This window comes from Erithacus rubecula, assembly GCF_903797595.1.
Source record: "Erithacus rubecula genome assembly, chromosome: 6".
NCBI lineage: Eukaryota > Metazoa > Chordata > Aves > Passeriformes > Muscicapidae > Erithacus > Erithacus rubecula.
In genome coordinates this window covers 46,932,614-46,952,813 of record NC_136688.1, presented here as the reverse complement: position 1 = coordinate 46,952,813, position 20,200 = coordinate 46,932,614, and the positions used below count along the sequence as shown (strand labels likewise).

The following is a 20,200-nucleotide window of genomic DNA, read 5'->3' as shown; positions in this document are numbered from 1 at the left end:
TCATGGACAGGCTCTCTTGGCCTAAAAGACTGTGTTGTTAGTCTCACTACAGAGCAATTTACATTAGCAATAGCTCATTTATATTGATAATGCTGTGCAAAAAGTAGTGCTGACAGTTTCAATTGGCTTTATTAGTCTGAACACACAGAGATAAATTTTTAAATAACTGTTAAACAGAACATTCTCTTCTGTTTCTAGAGTATACTCATTTCTTAATATTGGCAGAATTTAGAAATGAACAGAAATGTGATCTGTATGATTCCATAGTTGCAATGAAAAGTGAATTATAATTCAATATTGCTGTAGTGTAGCAGTTGCACTGCCTCACATTCTGATGTGTAAATTCTGGAATATGTAATGTTGCTAGACTGATAAAGGCTGGGACTAGATTAAAAAATGCCTTTTATTTTTAAAATGAATTTTTGTCAGACTTGCTATCAGAATTGGTTCATGCATCTTCATGATGTTCTGAGTTTGCTACATTCAAAGGTAAGTAAATTTTTAAATTTTAAATTGTGCTTAAGAGACCCCTTAGAATGTGCTTTTGTCATTCTTTCAGCAGAACTAAATTCAACTTGCCTCACAGAGGCACCTGCACAGCTCTGTGTGTCAGGATGGCCAAGCTGAGCTGAGCACAGAACTGGCACAGAGCAGCAAAGGGCTCGTGCTGGGAGGGTTCTGAGCTCTTTGAACACAACAAGACTTTTTGGGGGCCTCCCAGATGTGCTGAGGCACTTCTTGGACTTTGAGAGCTGGTAAATGCGTTTCTGTAGAAATAGCCACAGTGTTCTTTCCATGCATATATTCAATAGAGATTTCCCAAGGCTACCAAATCATGCAGGTTTGTAAATTGCAATAAATTATTAGTGTCAGAGTATCACTGGAGGTAATAATCAAATAACTGCAATTCCAGATTTCTAACTACTCTCGAGTAAACTGAGAACAAAATGAAAAATCCCACACCATTATCAATTTGAAGAACTTTATCCAAAACCACAATTTCCATCTGATAATTAACAAAATGTGTCATTTTCACCATAGTAAAGGAATGAACCAGTACTAAGTACACAGATAGTGAAAGCAGTCAATAACTGGAACAGAACAGGAGCTTAAAATAACACATTTCTCTTAACTAAAACTGTTAGTTACAGTAAACTTGGAAAAAGCAGAGGGCCTTTTTAAAGTTGTTTTTGTCTTTACAGATAGAGCTCCACAATCCAAGAACAATGATTACAACAGTAAAGGTTTTTCTAGAAACAACCCATGTATTACAAAAACAATACAGAGAATCCCTGCAAACCTGATAGTGTACAAAACAGGATAGCAGAGAGAAAGCACAAGAGAATTAAATTGTCCAGGATTATTAAGAAAAAGTAACAGTGCATACTAAAGGGCACCTGTAAAGCTGCTTTACATGAACTGAAGAATAAAATTTCCATATGACTGTGACTTTGTGTGAAGCACAGATGCTTTCAGAAGTGTCACGATTTAGCTTTTTGGGGGTAAAAAACCCCCACATAATTAGGCAGTATTTGAGATAACTTAAAAACAATTTTAATAGGCTACCTCACAAAGCTAACTACCAGATTTATTTACATAAGCTTCACATTTCACTGAGACTTTGTAATCCACTCCTAAATTTCCAAGCTTCAGAACTGCAAGAGGACTTGGAGAAAGAACAAATATTTCTTAGGTTAGGTACTCATACTAGGAAAAAAAATAGTGCAACTGTTTGCTGCATTATATATCCTTCCAGCACATCTATCAAAATATTCAGACTCAGATTTTATTACCTTCTCATTTAAAAAAATACAGCATTCTGCTTTCTTTCTTGATTTTGATTAGGAAATTACAGACATCTTTACATTTAAAATACAACCCCAGCAACCCACAGCTAGTCCTGCAAACTGGTCCAGTGAAGCAGATGTCAGAAGTACAGAAGAAGTGTTATTAATGCAGCTGACTCCAGGTGGAGGCAAAGGTCCCTCTGGACAGAGCAGTGTGCAGGCTCAGGAACTTCCATCATCCTTATGAAGGCAGCAGCTGAGACGGGTTTTAGGGCCAGACCTGGAACAGTTCAATCTTATTTGTTCATCAGTGGGAGTGAGCTCCTCAGGAAATGTGAAATCACCATAATGGCTGCAGCTCAGGAAGCTCCCAGAACACAAGGCTGCATGGCTCCTTCAGTTCTGGCAAAAGAATGCACTTTCTCTTGGGTACAATGAGATTTCAATGCTCAATCTGGATATAAAAGCTTGGCTGTGCATCTGAGAAATGCAGGTGTGACTGTATGTGAAATGGCTTAGCACACTGTGGCTGTGTTTCTTTACTGAATTGGCTGCTCTTTAATGGCCCTGACCCCACAGTAAATCACATGAAGCTTTTCTATCCTCCTTAGGGCCCACTCCTGCTGCCCTCACCTTACCCCAAGAGCACTACCACTGATTCTGATCTGCTAAAAAAACAAAGGACTTGGGTTGGGAAAAGCTCAGTAAATGCTGGCTGCAGAACAGTGCAGTGTATTTATAAAGTCTGAATTTCTGAAAGGTAACTTTGCATTGTATGGGTACTAACACAGTTACCAAACTTCATGGCCACATCTTGTTCTTCTGCTTAGGGGAAACACTCTGTGGTTTGCTAAGGCAGAGAATGATTAAGATTTTCTCCCAAGAGAAGATCTTGTTTTACTGTTCTTAGCCCTCACTGTGAAATGTCTTTACTGATCACTAACCTTACTCTCAGAGGCCAGTCAAGGAGCTGGCTAAAAAGGGCTGAAGAGCACTGCTGCTTTCCAAATGCTCACATGGTCTGATACCAAGGAATGAAAAGAATACAGTGAACACAAAGGGAGAAATAAAATTAAGATATAGAGACAATGTCATGGTGACAGTGATTTTAAAGAGATGGGTATGAGCTCATATCAGGGTAATTTGGGGAAGAATGAGGAATGATAAAGTCTAAAGGAATGGGCAGAGACTTTGGAGACATTCTGTGATTCTCTTGCTTATTTCTGTTCTCAGCATCCTTAAACTCTGGAAAATATTAAGATCTCTTTTGAGACCTACTGGCAAAAGACTGAAGATTAAAATGAGACAATGGTACTGTGATGCTACGTGACTCATTAACATTCCATGCTAAAGAAAATAGGGTGGTTTTTGCTTTTACAGGAGGACTAAGCAGAGCTATAGGAGGTAAATCTTATATGTATTCTATCAACACAGGAACTTTTAGGAGTATTTTCTACAACTGAAAATAGTAGCCCGGGAAAGACAGAATGGGTGGCACAATGCTCCCAAGAATTCCCAAAATGAAGGAGACTATTTGTGCTCACATAAAAGGGCACTTGCCTTGCTACCAACAGCTCAAGTCTGCCCATGTCACTCAGGAAACACTGACTTCCTTGAAATGTTTGTGACATGTTCCTGTTTTCAGGGTTTTCTTTTCCAGTTTCTGACTGTGTTGCTGTAATTTCCAAACCAGCAAAAGAAGATCTGGTCATGTTGTTTCAGTGTAAATGCTCTGGGACAGGCCAGAATGAGATAAAATTGTCATGCATTTTGTTCTGCAAAGGCAAATCTGGAATGTAGGTTAATTGGACACTTTCTTCCCTCTCTGTGCCTGAAGAACCACAAACTAAAATGAGGCATGGCTGGTCCACAGCTCTCAGGAGCTCCCTACATGTCCAGAGAAGAGCATAGTGGTGAATTAATTTTCCCTGTTTTGAGCTGAAAAGACAAGGTGAAAGGCAAAGATGGGTTGTATGAGGAAACACAAAAAGTTAGTGTCAGATTAAGGGCAGTAGGAAACTTTAAGGCTCAGGATGCCTTGGCTGCTTTAGGACCCAGACAAGGGGTTAAGGGCTAAATGCATGTTAAAGCACCCCTATTTTGACCTTATGGTGGCTGAACAAGGTACCAGTAACAATACAGCTAACAGAATGTTGATCTCTGGCTCTTCTGTAAATGGAACAAATGTGCTCTTTTCCCTGAGGACCAGCAGGCTGTGAGGTGGAGAGGGATGTGCTGTACCTGGTGGTTTAGCTCACACTCAGCTCTGGCTGTGTGTCCAGGAAGCCAGCAGGGCTCAGAGGGACACAGCAGCAGCAATGAACCACTCAGCTCTGCCTGTCAGAACCCCCTGGCTGACATTAGCACCAGGGACCTCCCTGCCCTTTCCTTCCCCTGCATTAACCAACAAAATCCAATTCTCCAGAGCTCCGAATGTTCCAAAACCACAAATGCATTTTGATTTGAGATGCTGATCTTTAGTCTATTTATCCTAAATGGAAATCACCCTTAAAAAGAGCAATTTTCCAGATTCTACTCTGTGATTAGCCACAGGAAACTCAGTCAAATTACCTTGGATAAATGGACAGTGCTACATGAAATTAATAACTCTAAGCAGCCTAAAGAGAAATGTGAAGAGGATATTAACAATTGGAATTGCTTGAGAATAGCAAAATAAAAGCTTTTAATAATAGACAAAATACATAACAACCCATAGATTAGAGGCTCTTAGTTTTGGTCCCAGACACAAAGGTGCATTTTTTCTTTTATGTTCAAATGGGTCTACAGGGTAAGACAATAATGGCTGGATGCTTCTGTTCACTCTTGATTTGGGGCTGGTTATTACAGTCTGCTCAGCAGTTGGGCAGGATGCTGACTGCCATCAAATCCTACTGCAAGTGAGGATTTTGGAACAGGGATCTCATTACTCCTGAGATATCTATGACCTCATCTGCCCACTAAAAAGGCTAAATACATTATTTGTAGCAGATGAGTCTCTCTGCAAGTATTGTTTCAAAATCAATTTTCAGTTTTGCAAGTGTGTTGACACAGAAATACAGCATGTTAATGCTGTGGGCCTGCACAGACTCCTACTTGCAGATAAAAATACAACAGGAATAGCTGTGTGGGTTTGCCCACTCAGTTCACCTTTCTAATGTGCCATTGCACCCACCTGAATAATTGTTCAGCCTTTAGTCTCTTTGCTGTGGTGGCTGCACAGCTGCTGTGTGGAGCTGTTGGCTGCTTTGAGAAAAAAAAAATTTAGAGGGAGTTTGATTATTTGGTATGTTGCCATAGATCCCTAGAGGCCATGGCTAGAAGAGAATCATTAGAGCACCCCAGTTTGTCTTTCTTGGCTCACTGATAACTTTACAAAGTTGCTTCTTGTGTTTGTATGATGAGGATGCACAACAGAGCTGGAGGTAAAAAACCTCTAGAGGCAGAGCATAAAGTGGTTTGCTCCATCTACCACAGAATGAACTGCAGTCAGGATTTTCTAACTGCTATCTGTGCTAGACATTTTTAATTGAAGCACTGATCAAGTGGAATCCTTTTCTCTGGCTGATACACAAAATGCTCAGCAAAGCACAGAACCCTGTTCTTTTAAAGAAAGGCTTCAGAAAACAGCTCTGGGGAATGTGTTTGGGTTTCCTCATCATTCCTCAGTGAGTGACATCAATTACCAGCTGCCTGGCTCCAAAGAAAGGAGTAGCTGCAGTGCTTCAAGCCAAGCTGTGTTGAGGCAACACATTTCACAGGACCATACCTGTGAAACATCCCACCACTCAGCCACTGCTCCATTCCCCTCTGTAGCTCCTCTGAACTTAATGGTGAATTAGTCCCCTTTTTTAACGGTTTAATTTAAACCTTTGTTAACCTCCCAGAAGAGAGAAGTGGTTTTAGTGGACGAAACCAGAGCACAGCATCCAGAAATACAGTGTGCATATTGTCACTATCAAAACAGATCAGAGCTTGAACCAGCTCTGGCCACTGCAATTTAGGGATCTCCAGTACACCTGGCAATATTCCACACATCCAGTATCCTTGTATCTGCATCCTAAAACTAACTTTTTCTCCTGACAGGGAAGCTGTACAGTTAGTGTGCAGCTCCTATGAGGCAGGAAATGCCTACACTTGCTGCTTGCACCCAGCTTGCCATGTTACCCTGTCAAGCCAATTACTTAAATTAAAGTTTTGTCAGGCCCTTCTTGACAACACAGCCTCTAATGATGGGACTATGTATGATGATAATCTGGATGCAGGAGGTGAAACTCATTGTTTTCCAACACTCCTGCTATTACTATCAGTTTCACAGGAAAGTAGGGCATTTTCTTTGGGAAAAACAACACAAAAGTGTCACTTGGTTTTGGTAGCAGAAATGTGCTCCTTTGCTGTTCCCACTCCAACGCTTTTCTTCATGGTTGAAGAGTTTAGTCCAGTGCTCTGGGAGAGAGATGAAAACACTGCTAATTTCACTAAGTTTAATATTCTAGGAAATTTAAACAAAGCACTCCACTGGCAAATTCATTAGGCAGCAGAATAATCCCACTGGGCAAGTACCATTGTGTCAAACTGTTTTTAGTCATGGTGGAAATGTTCTGCTCTTTATGCAAAAATGCTTGCTGGATCTGGCCTAACTAGACAGCCTGCAGGAACAATGAAGAAAAGTCCATTAGCAACTGATACAATTACAAAGGCAGCAGAATATCAGAAAATGGTTGGGTACAGTACATTACTTTAAGCAATATTTTCATGAATCCTACATGTTTACACACCAGACCTTGTCCTGCTCAATTCTTCATTGGAAACTTCTTTGAAGCTTTCCAACAACTTCCTTTCTGCTCAGCAAGAATAAGGAAGGGTGCAAAAAAACAAAGTACACCATTTATGCAGCTCCCCTGCTTTTCATTGTCCTGTGGCTATAAAGCAATAAATAGCCAATCATAATTTTTCTATCATTCTTATGACTACAGTTATTTTATTGAACAGAATTTACTTTCTTTCCCTCTAATCTTCCAGAACTGGGCATCTCAAACTTTTTCCCAGTATAGGTCTTGTCTGTCCTCAACCATCTTCACAAAATCCTGCCTTCAAATAGGGAAATAACAACACACACAGAAACTCATAATTGTTTTTCTCAGCCTCAAAATAACCTAATTTCTTTTTTTTCCAATGCTAGCTCTGTTTGCATCTTTTCTAGCTTTAAAGAACAGTTCATAGAGAGGAAAAAAACATACAGAGACTGCTGAGTGGTTATAAATACTGATTTGAGGCATGCTGCTTTGATTCAAGTAACTGTCCACCAGCCCTGCAGGAAAATGGGTTTAAAGAGAAAAGAGGAAAATGCAAACCTCTCTGTACATTCAGCAGCTCTTAGCCCAGCCTAAAGCTCAGTGGCAGGCAAGTGGCAAAAATAGTCTCTGTACCCACAGACAAGGCTTTGTGGAATTAGGGTAGTAGCTATAAGAGACAGGAAACCCAGACAGTACATGCAGACATAGAAGAAGAATTTGTCTGCTGCTCTCAAAGTGCAAACATTTTATGTATTGTTGCATAATTTTTATGGGGGTGAAGGAAGATTTCCAACAGTGGTGATTTTTTTTTTTTTCCTTTTCTCGAGATTTAACAATCTCTAAAGCAAGGAAGGCTACAGCTTGTCTTGAAAAGACACAGCTCTTGAAAATGAACTGCCCGTGGAAAAATGCATTAAAAATGTTGCCTCTCAGTAGAACAAATTCAAAGGATAATTAGTCATTACCTAAAGCCAGCTATAATAAAATCACTTCCAAGACCCTCACCAGAACCCAGAGATATATTGATACTGAGATATAAGCACATCCGACACTTATTACTTTTTGCGTGTTGTTTCTACCCCACGTCATACCTGACTCTTGAATTCACCCTTACATAAGCAAAGAAGTGCCCACCCTTTCTATCACTTTTATTTTTCTCATAGACATATTCAGTATTAATTAGGCTTCACAATTTTCCCATAATTCCTACAGTACATTAATAACATTATGAAAGTACACAGCTGCTGTAAGAAATCTGGATTGCAGTTCAGTGAGATGAAAAGTGTGGTATTAGGCTTTTGTTTCCTGGAAGGGACACATATACAAACCACTGCAATCCAGTACCTCTAGACAGAAATGGGAACTTGTGCTGCTACTCTGTTTATCATTTTCTCCCCTGAAATTTGGAGGGTCTGCAGAGCAGCAATAGCTGTGCCTTCCCCTGAACAGCAGACAGGTTCAGCATCATTTCACTGATTCCCAGCTCCAATTACTGATACTGGAAGGCAAGTAAGAAACACCCTGCATCTGCCTGCATGGCTGTGAGACTCATGATTTTGAATTCAGCCCAGGATTCTACCTTCAGCCAGGCTGAAGACTCACACATGATGAACTTGGACTTCATCAGAACTGAGCCAATGCCAACCACCTGGTCCATCTAGGAAATTAAGATGTCCAGAAAACATGACCTGGAACAATTCCATATAAGGTTATACCACAGTAAAAAATGCACAAAAAGAAAAAAAAAAAAAGCTGACAAAGTGCAGAAGAACTGCTAGAAAAATCTACAGTAGAAAATAAGCACTTTCTATATAAATATCTCTCTGTATTTACTATACGCAAATTGATCTCTCTTTTATTACATTTCTATACAAAACTGGTATTGGCTCTGTTCTCAAATAAAGCTCTCACCTCCACACAATTTGCATCCAAACTTTCTGCCATCAAGGCTTAAGATGATTAATTTGCACTTCATTTCCATGACTGTGGCAGCAGTTAATCAACAAAGTCTCTACTTATTTGTATTTATATAGATATACATGTATATATACACACATACATACATACACATGACAAATACTGTTGAAGATTTCCTTTCTTCCAGTGTTTGTAGTGAAAGTCATCCTAGAAGGTGAAGGCATACACCACTCCCACAACCACAATATTCCCAATTGTTGCTATTATAGCAATCCATAACAATATGGCATCATTTGAAGAACGGGATGTCTCTTCTGGTGGGTTCTGCATGGAAGAAGCTGCATGGACGTTGGCTGAGGAGTTAAACAGGGAGTACTCTGTACTAAAGTCCTCGTTGGGTGAGTCCATAAAGGCTCCTCCCATAACAGGGAGCTGTGAAGAAAAAAAATGGCAAAATCAGACTGAAAGCTAATATCTGCTTTTGCATTGTCTCAAAGTCATTATTAAAGAATAACCATTAGCTAACTTGCAAAATTACTGAGATTCCATGTTCGTGGTGCTAACCTTGCAGGAATATCAGACTATAATTTTGATTCTCTTCCTTTGGAACTAAAATACACCCATTCTGGCTGTGTGAGAATTAAGTTGGTTTTTTTTTTTTTTTGCTTGCCATACGTAACTTTTTACAGAGATATAGAAGACAGGCTCTTTTTCAAAGCTGACTGCTGAACAAATTTCATCTGTACTAGAAAATATCATGTCACATTCAAAATTAAACAGAGAATGATGAAAGACCACAGTGGATATGTCATGCTACCTAATCCACATTAAATAAAATTATCTATGATATGAAATATGATTAGACAAAAGCAGTTTACAAGAAACCAAGCAGGAAATTGCAAAAGTAAAGTCTGATACGTTCTCCCTGCATCAAAAATTTTTGCTGGCAGTTTAAAACAGTGTAGTTCAAAAGAGAGCAAAACCTTCCATTTCAAAAGCCCAGCTTGATGTTTTGAATCCAATTCCACTGGCCATTTTTTATGTCCTGGGATTTGATAAGGAAAGCATTTCTCAGTTCAATCAAAATTTCTTTTTATGTGAAGACTGCCATAAAAGGCAGTTCTGACTTCAAACAGAAGTGTATTTATGCAGCAGTGATGCCATGCAACAGCTACAGAGACTCTAATTAAAGATCTCTGCAGCAAATGACAGGAATACATTTACCATACTGGCAGCAAAATGCTCAACCAGAGGTGTTTGCCTCCTCAGCAAATCATTTTAAGGCTATCATAATTTAGGATAGTTGATTCTGCAAAATCTTTCAACTGAACACTCATCCCAAGTATAGCGGTAAACACACATGTGTATGTGCCCAGTGCAGTGGTCTGGTGATTGATACCTGGGTTTTGGGGCACACATTCTGTGCTCACAATGAGTTATTTGAACTGACAAACTTCCACCCTGTTAGTTCCCCTGGCGCTGTCACAAAGACAGGGAGCATCCATGTAGCAGCACAGCTACAGAGTCCACTGTAAATGATGTCAAATCTGAATCTCCTTGTACTGTGTAAGGCTCAAACCAGCTGTCTGCACCATCTGAGGGGAGCACATGGTGAAATAGCTCATCTGAATCTCTGAAAGGCTTGAGGTGACCTGGTGTAAAGCACTGACATTCAGCACCTGGCACAGGCTCTTTCTGTAAGACTGATTTCCAGTTTTCCTGTTAGTAGGTCAGTAGCACTTCATCACAGATCTCAAAATAAGCCTTCCTGCCAATTTGTAAAAATCATCTCTTGCTAAATGTGCATTCCCCCCTCTCACTGCTACAGCAGCCTCAAATAAGAGCATGAGGAATGGCCATATGGTGTCCAACAGAAAGTCCATCTCCCTTGTTAGCTCCAACAGTAAACAGATAAATAGATGCTTAGGGAAAGTAAAAGCACAAGAGGAGAAGCAGGTCTGACAGCACCCTTTAATAACTCACAGCCTCTGACTGTTTTCAGCTTAGGAATTTTATAAGCCAGACACTATTGCTATGGATTTAACAACTTGCAAAGAATTTTGCTGCCATGAACTCATCCAGACTCTATCTGAGCTCATCTGAAGCTCATCCTTCTCAATCTGGCCTCTTGGTACCACTTAACAGTCAGGGTTGCCCAATGATTAGAGCCATGTAAATCATCCTTGGGAGATATGCCATCTCTCCATGGGAGAGAGAGATGATTAGTATCACTGGCAATCTATCTTTTTGGTAGATTAAATTCAGTGAAATGAATTTTATCCTTAGTCTTCATGTCTTCATTCTCCCATAAGGTACAGTATCTTCCCCCTGCAGTCTTATTTGAGATTCTACCTTACAGGCTGTGCACCCTCCAGACCTGACACTAATGGAAGCTGTGAAGTGCTTGTGATTAAGCTAAGGACAGAAACCTGCAATGCTCTCTGTGATTGCTCTATCTTTCTGCTTGTGCCTCTACAGAGCAAATATATGCCAATTTACATCATCCAAAGCCTTCACCCGTGTCACTGCCAATAGAGTGACCTGCCAGAGGGTATTTACAGTTCAGGCAAGGCTGTCACCCTCCCCAAGAGCACTGGATGAGGAGCCCAGGGCAAAGGGTTAACTGGGAAACACGACAGTGAGGGACATGACAGGAGCAGATGGCAAGGGGTAATGCTGTAGCACACTGTTTGGAAATGAAACTCCTTTCCAAGTGACTGTGTCGACGTTGTTAAGTAGCACTAATAGTACACTGCTTGCTAAATGGCTTCTGAGACTGGCAAAGAAAGAATTGGAATCATTAAATAGCAACAGGCAGAAAACCAAGCAGCAAAAAGTCAAGTGGTAATGAGAACACCCACTGTGCTGAATACCTCCCACTGGCATGCTCTGGGGTCACGAGGAGAGCAGCTTTTGAACACTTCTGTCATACATTTCTAGTTAGCAGAAAAACCTATTTTATAACCACAGTGATTCACAGGAATGAAAAACAGCATGTCAGGTACCAGTCACTGATACTGTAAGTATGATAACATTCTTAAGCAGCATCATATAAAATCCATCCCTTAGCAATAACATTGCTCCATTTCTTTGAGAATCAGGTGTCTGACATTTTTTCATAGTCAGCTAGAGAACTGTGACATTTGGCTGCTGCTACCTTGTTGGGAGCCCAGGTTTGAAAGCATAGCTGAATCTTCTAGTGAGAAATTAGGAAATCTCAGCATCTGCTTTAACAGCTCTGCTGTATCTGCTGCCCTGGTCCCACCAAGCATCACTCTAATAACAGGATGCTAAGAGGTGAAATGTCATCACAGATCAGGTGTTGTTTTGTAAAATCCATGTTTCTATTTCAGAACATCTAACTTTCATTAAATTTTTGATATCATATTTTTGCAAGATGGTATGATTTGAATATATAAAGTGAAATTATTATTTCCTTCTACCCCTGATAGCCAGTGATCACTGCAGTGCATATTTGCTCCTGAAAACCTTCCACCTGCAGTCATAAATTAATCTAACACAGTTGCCAAAGGCAGTAGCAATATATGGGTTCACAAATTCATCATAACATCTTAATTCTTAAGCTCTTCTTAAATAAATGTTTTTTACTAAAGAGATACCCCACATGGCCAGTATTCTCCCCACAGTAATTCTCTTGTGTCTCACAAAAAGATGCATATATATATATATTATCCTTATCTAAAGCATGCACTGTAAATGAAGATGTCTTACTGGCTATTATTGATTTACAGGTAATATCTGGAGATCCAAGTTCTTCTGTTCACTGTTTGCCAGAATATCACTCTGCTGCTTAAAATGCAGACTGGGTGCACAGTGACAATCAGGATTTGCTCTGCATTCACTGCAAGTGGATTCGTTTGAACGCATTAAACCCACACCCAAAATTAACCACCACCTAAGGCAATCCTCTTTAATTTAATTAAATATGTCTAATTCTGAAGAGTAAGACCCATGAAAATGTTTTATGTGGTTAGCTTCAAATTCTCATTTTCATTGATTCAGATTCCTGCTTCACTCTGAAATCACAGTCTTAGGTTGACAAGCTTTGAAAATACAGCTGCTTATTTTCAAAATGTAGTTGTCAAAATGTTCACCCTACCAGAGCAATGGAAAATTTTCATTCCAACACGGAGACATCAGGATTTCACCTGTATTTTAATATTGTTAAAAACTTGTCATTTTATCAATCTCTGCTTTTCTTCCAATCCATTATATTCCTAGGACCTGTGCATTATTTCCTGCACTGCTTTCTGACCCATGCTAGGCTAGATACAATGTCTTTGTCCTTTTAGATGATTAGCACAATTCCAAGTTGTTCCACATCACCAGTATCTCAGATGCCAGAGGTTTGAGCCCTGCTGTTAAACCACACACACTAAGAGCTGCCTGGATCAAAAGATGTCTAGATATTCAGGAAGGAACAATCCAAGATGCTGCAGCACACACTTCAATTCTGAGTTTTGTCTTGGCTGCAGAAACTGGTTTCCCTTAACAAAGGTATTCCCACAAGGAACTGAACTCAGTTAGGTCAGTTGGCCCTAAAGCCACTGAAAGCCATTGCTTTCATGAGCACAGGTCCTGTGCAGGCTGGAGCACCACTCTGTGGAAAATTCCCCTGTTGAATCAGCTGCAAAAAGCAGTGCAGATAACTGGCACAAAGGTAAGTGAAATTTTCACTCTCATATTTCTGCACAGGTAGCATCCAAGATACCCTAATGATAAACATGCTGTGATTCCACTCCTGCAATTTACATCTGCCTAGTGCCTCGTTGAAATGGCTTTTTTTATTTCAAAGAACCCTACTGCTTTTAAACTATTATTCTCGACCAACTGCTGTTGGATTTCATCTTCCAAGTTCATACAACTGAGAAAAAAAAGCCTTTTTAATAAAAAAGCCTTTTTAATAAAAAAGCTGACAAGTCTCTAAAGGATACAGAGAAGTTTTGCATTCTGCCCCAGTCCAAAAAATTCCTCCTCTCTTTCCAGCCAATGCCAACAATGACACATCAAGGAAAAGAGTAAGTTTTGTCAGCTTTGAAAAGAAATTCAAATTTCTATGAAGAAGCCACAACTCTAAGTCAACATAAGTTGTATTGTGAATCTGTATACCTTAAATTGGAGGGAATGTTGAATATAACAAAAGTGTGCAAGGCAGTCAAACAGAATGGTCTTTAAACTACCTGAATGTCTGTGGAACAACAATTAAAGCAGCACTAACTGACCTTCTATATGTAATCCAACTGATGTTAACATCTTATTGTGGAGGAAGCTTATTGTGGGGGGAGAAGGTGTCTAGCCCCCGTGTGCAGTTACAAATTTCATGCTTCCAGGAGAACATGAACATTAAAGAAAAATGTAAACAGAAGCACCTAGAAAGGCAAGCATTTATCAAAATGGAAGACCTCAGTAGGAGGCTGTAAAACTAACCATCAGTGTTATCACCAGTAGGAGCCATTAAAACCTGTTTACAATTTCCCAAAATGGAAAAACAGAGGACACCTCACACCATGTGTAGTCATACTGGGGAACTCAGGGAGAAGAGGAATTCCTTTAGAGATAAGAGCAATCTGCAGAGCTGGAACAGTTTAATACAGAAGTGATTCTGGAAGGGCTTCAAACAACAAGCCTCTGAGTTTGAATTCTTCACTAATACACGAAAAGAAAGAGGTACTGATTATCCCACTTACTGCTTCCAAAATTTTTGGCATTGGCGACTTCAAAGCCAAACTACTGGATTTAACAGGACTTAATTGTATCCTGTTTTGATCCAGGCTAGCAATTTCTTTCTGGTGTCAAGTTCCTCTATTACAAAAAAACCACCCTGAATTAAGCAAGCAAACAGCCAAAACATAATCTTGGGGGGGAAAAGGAAGAGTACCTTGGCATAATGTTTTGATGTCCCAAGGGACAGCTTTTCTCTGAGGACAGAAGGCTGTATACTGACAGGAAGCAAAGCACACAGCTGCACAGTATCAGTGGCAGTTTCAGTTCTTATGCAGAGTAAGAGGTTTTCCTTGTGCCAGAGGGTTAAGAGGAAAATAAGAGTAACACAAGCTGATTGCAATGGCACTTTGTATCTGCTGAGGAAAAGGCATTCCCACCATAAACAGAAAAAGCCACATTATGGGGTGTAAGTGGAAAGCCAAAGAGCAGAACTCAACAATGAATGTATTGGAAAATAATTGAACAAATCCTAATCCCATTTCTCAAAATGGAAAAGGGCTGCTCAGATCCTTCCTCCACCATAATTTTGCAGCCCTGTTCATCTCTGAGAAAATGGTGATGCTTCATTATCAATTTGGTGATGTGGCCAAGATTCTGAGTAGCAAAGAAAGAGACTGACCTTCATATTCTTTTGATGTTCCTTCTGCTCCCTCTCCCTTAGCCTAACAAGGCTGTTCTCCAGGGGAATGTGGGGGGATGTGTGAGAGATGGGAATTGGCAGCCATTCACAACAAGGGAAGCAATGACACAGTTTCAGCAGTAGAACTACTTCGAGATGAAAAATTGCTTAAATCATTAGACTTCAGGCATGGGCAAAAGTAACCATTTTGGAAATCACTGTATCCTTTAGTATTCCATAATCAGGATGCTTTTAAAAAACACTACAATAATTTTAAGGGGCAGTTGTTAGGAGGTGGAACTAGGAGGATGCAACATTTTGGACATTGTCTTATTCCTCTAGAGGAAAAAAAGACTACGCAGAAATTCTTCTATGTTGCATATGCTGACCACTGCTCAAACAAAAAAAAAAATTTTGCAATCCCTGCTACACAGCCCATGAAAAATTAATTGGCTGAGATTTAACTAAACCATACTAACAGGCTTAGCTCTATTTCATCACAGAAATTACTTACTATTCCATGCAGACTCAAAAGCTTTCAAACCTTCTAAGCTATAAATCCCATGTATCTTATGTTACACAGTGATGGCTGCACTGCAAAGACAAGTTGGGATACATTCATCTATTGAGAGAATTACTATCACTGCAGCTGTGCTGTGCCTAATGATGTGATATAAATGCCTCATTTCCAGCACCTTTGAGATAGCCACATTGAACCTATCTTCTAATATGGTAAGAGTTAGGTCACTGTAATAATGCAAACACACTGGGAAGAATGTTATTCTGTGATGTTATTCTGTGATGACTTCCAGAGATTAATTCTCTCATGGAAAATACTTGCAGGCACCCAATAAAAAGCCTCAGAATGGAAATTAAAGTAATTAAATAGATTCAACTTATTCTATAAAGATTATTTTCTTTAAGCTTATATATTTTATCAGAGTCTCTGAAAAAACAGCAGAAAAAACTGGTAATGATGTGTGCAATGCTATTTTGGCTAAGCAGCATTTTTATCCAATTTTTTCCTATTTATCTTTTTCTTTCCCTTTCATTCTCACATTGCATTACATCTTCACAAACAAAGGAGTGGAGAGGGATGAGGTATGCTGAGAGAATATTTGAGGTGTATCTCTTATGCCATATATAAAGCTATTTTTGTAAACATTTTTGCTTGTGTACTTGGCACCTAGTTTAAGACATACAACAAGCAGAGAGGCAACAAAAACAACGTATTCCAGTTGAGATGAACAAAAAACTAGAGAAAAATCTGACACGATGTTAGTCCTCCTCATGTCTGGAGGTGTTAAGGATAGCAGCCAGCATAAAGATCAAGCAAAATAGAGAGCTGCTTCCAGAAAGAAAGGACAGCCAAATATCCTACTGCACACACTTCATTTGATGGAATACCAACATGTGACAGGCTGGCATCCATTGTGATCCCATCAGGCATATCAGCCTCAACATATGGCTTGAACAACCTACAGACTACACATTCCTCTCAACTCCTTCTGTAAATAGCACTTTATAACTAAAGAGCCACACTTTGCTTAAAAATTAATTCTATTCCCTTGCATTTTTGTCTCAGGAGTGAGCTAATCACACATTACACAAGAGAATCAAAATTGGAAGGTGAAACAATATTGACGATTTCCTAATTTCTAGTATTTGAAGAATAGTATTCATTAGGATAAGACAAGTTCCATCCAACAATTAACTATTTGTTGAACATCATGAAGAAATAAAAGCTCAATCACATGTCAATCTTGAGTGCTTAAATCCTCAGTGACACCAAGCAAGTAATTCAAACATCTTTTAGTATTTACTGCTCCCACAGCAGAGCCCAAGGAAGAGAAGTAACATGTGTTTCTCTTCCTCTTTGGTGCAAGATAGCAGGCACAATAGGAACAGAATTTACAATGGTTTAAAATTAGCCTGGCTCACTTTGCTTTGAAGCAAAAGAGAAGCATCCATACGGGACATTTCACTTTGTGGGGGCAGAAACCTTCATCAAAGTGTGAGAACAGCCAGCATCAGAGCCAAATATTCCATATGTTCTCACAAACTCAGACACTCACAACCCAGGTTTTGCTCATGTACTAACCATCAAGGGATGATTAAGTGTAGCTGAACTGGACAGCAGCTGATGACAGCTTTATCACGCCAAACAAACACAAAACAGCCAAGCCATCTGTGTTTGTGTGCTTATGTTTAAGACTGTTCAAACAGTTCAGTTCACATTACAGAAAAATATAATAAATTATGCATTGATGTGATTCTCTCTAGATAAGCCTGTCTATACATGCATAGGCAAAATAGAACTCCTTAGTGCCTGACATACATAGGATGGGTACAAATAAATGTTTAATTTATTATACTTATATTTGTAATTCAATACTTGTGCTTTGAACTCTTGGGGCTGCTTAGGATAATTAAAGCCGTAGATATGTAACAGCTTTCCTCAGGAAGTAATGTTTTCTTACCCAAAAGTGATTCCTGTAAAAGATTGTTCAGTTATTCTTGTGTTATGGAAGGCTGAGCAGGGAACAAAGAAAATAAAGTAAAAATGTATTGTATCTCCATTTCCCCCTCATTTCACTCAGAATATGAATTATAGAATCACTGCTGGCCTAGGGAACTGGAACAGTTAGTTGAGAGAGAAGTGATTTGATATTCTCCCATGCTTGATGGAAGATGCAAGTTCACACTCCCCTGGTGTCTTAGGATCTCAGGATGTTTGGAGAAATGTTTTCAAAGTACATAAACAGGAGAGAAATGTTATTGTTCCTGACCTTGGCAGCTGTCCCTAAGCATGCTGCAGTTTAGGTACTGAAGAAATTCCCCCCCCCAGAAGAGTGAACCAGCTGAAAATCTTTTAGGAAAAAGGTGTAGAAAAGTAATCAGAAAATGGGCTGGCTCCAAGGTCAGGCAGGCTTCCTGCACAGCCTGAGAGCCAGAGTGAATGCACAGACTCCTCTGCAGCTGAGCTTCAGGTGGTCAAAGCAGCAAAATAACAAAACATCTAGGGGATACCTTGGTGCTTTAAGAGACAGCTTTGCACTGAAGGAAGACCCATACACCCACATAACTTTAGACATTTACACATGCAATTTTGTGATGGTATCTTGCACCTACAGATGCAATTTTAAAATAACCCATCTGGCCAAAAGAAGTTGAAGATTGAGAATAATTATCAGCTATCAGAAGACAAAAAGCAAGGTGAAGTATCAAGCAAGTGAACTGCACCAAAATCCAAATCTCTTGTTTTTGGAAACCCTTAGTACAAAACCTACAAAAACAGTTGGGAGGAAGCAAAAAAACTGGCAGAAATACAGCACTCTCAGCCCCAGGAGATGTGCACATGCATGGCAGTGCAGTTCCCAAGCCTTGGCTGGGTTCTTCAGTCCAAGCTTATATATTCAGATAATGAACTCCTTGATCTAGATTATAACACTCTTACCCATGCTAAGGTTTATTTATGATTCATTTGACCCCACCTTAAATAAAATATCTCCATCTCATTTTATCAAGGCAGCAATGAGTGTACCACACAAAGATTAAATGATAGAGGAGACAAAAATTGGAGCATTCACGTAGATTCTCACCAAGGAGCCACTGGCTCTGAGACAGGCAGAGCTCAGTAAACAAGAGTTTGGTGTCCCTGCACCATTCAGTGCAGCCTTAGAACTTAATGCAGCACCTGATAAGGGAGACTTTTCAAAGAAAGGTAACAGGCAAGGGAAATTTCATCGCACATAGCCCTATAACACTCTGAAGGTTTTTGCATCCTGGGGAGAAAGAGAGCTCTCCCTCACCCAGTGGCCTGACAGGTACCCACCTGCTACAGAGGGACCTTCCCCAGCCACAGGAAATCTTCTGAATTGCAGCTCAAGCCTTTTTCAAGCTGAGCAACACTCATCAAAAATCCAGCACTGAAATATTAAAAAGCAGCATGGGAGCCGTTCAGCAAAACAGTGCAAATATGTTGTACTTGCAAAAATGCAAGCATTCCTCTCATCTTTAATTGTTTCTATTTTGAAATGCTGGATTGAAGATCTTCATTTCAAAAATATCTCCAAGAGACTTGTGCATCCCACACCACCATTCTATGTCTTGCATGAATAAATCCATAACACAATGAGGCTCTGAGAGATCAGGAAGAAAAGCCACAAAGAAGAATTATTACTGTGGATGCCACAAGAAACAATTAAAGCCATCAGAACATAAAAAAAAAAAAAAAAAACAAAAAAACCCAAAAAAACAAAAAAATAACCCACAGACAGGACTTAATTCCACCTGGTTTGCCCCCTCAGAGCAGCCTCTTTAAAAATATTCTCAAACTCACCATCCAATCGAAAGGAGATAAATTTAGGGATTTAAATTGGGTATGAAGAGATCCCTCGAGAAGATAACTATTGCTCTCCATTGGTAATATATGGGAAGGTAAGTACCTAATCTTAAAGCAGTGCACACAGTGCTTATTTGAAAATCTGTACAAAACCTCAAAAATGTATCTTATTAGGTGCTGGAATAAGAACTTATTTCCTATTCCTATTTAAGGGTATCTCCCTACTTATTTCGTACTCATTTAAAGTTTCTGAGTTGCAGTAAAATTGAAACGTACATCTAAAATTAACTACACAGACCCATTTTAAATGTAACTAAATCAATAAACTAGCAGTAAAAGGAAAGCAGAGAAAAACGAAAGTAATTATAATTTCTTTAAAGTAGTTCTGCATTTTGGAAGTGCCCTGCAAGTCATGAGTGTAATATGAATGATTGTATTTGGAAGGCATAGTCAGAGGGATAAACACACATCAGGTAACATAGAGCTTAATAGATCATAGACCATAATAAACAGGTGACCAGTGTTCACTCAAGATAAAATGAAATCAAGTTAGAAAGTTCGATTTGAAGTAAAACAAAGTTTCCTATTTATTTGTTGGTAGGGTTGAACTCAAGCCTTTATACAGAGTTTTTCCAAGGCCTGAGTAAGATCTTTTCACATTCATGCTGTTTTGAGTGTTTTCATCCTAGCACAATTCAATACCTGCTCAATTGTCTCTTGAAAATAAACTGGAAATCATGATGTGAGACATTTCCTGATTAGGAAGACTACACCATTGATCCCTGCATTACATCCTACCAAGTACTACTCACTAAGTTAAAACCTTATATATTTATTGTCAAGTGTATAGAATTAGAGAATAAAACTACTTTTAATCCATACCATTGCTCGAAGAGCATCATGGAAATATAACTGATAAAATGGAATGAATCACTGCAAGATGTCTAAATTCAGAACAAGCTGAAACCAGAAAGTATTCCCCTTGGAAAAAACT

General features: G+C 39.3%; 1 protein-coding gene across 2 annotated transcripts in view; it reads right to left on the bottom strand.

The window, feature by feature from the left end:
* Positions 1-965: 965 nt before the first annotated feature.
* LOC306803597 (uncharacterized protein C14orf132) overlaps positions 966-20,200 on the bottom strand; it is a 38,207-nt gene continuing 18,972 nt past the window's right edge. Inside the window, exons 1-2 of one of the 2 annotated variants that reach the window (XM_079309198.1) lie at positions 9,722-9,848; positions 966-8,929 (exon numbers count right to left, since the gene is read on the bottom strand). In XM_079309198.1, the coding sequence (XP_079165324.1) occupies positions 8,705-8,929; positions 9,722-9,724 (228 nt within the window). In that variant the 5' untranslated portion in view covers positions 9,725-9,848 and the 3' untranslated portion in view covers positions 966-8,704. Of the gene's footprint in view, positions 8,930-9,721; positions 9,849-20,200 lie in introns of those variants that run through there. The other variant, XM_079309197.1, reaches the window with a different exon arrangement.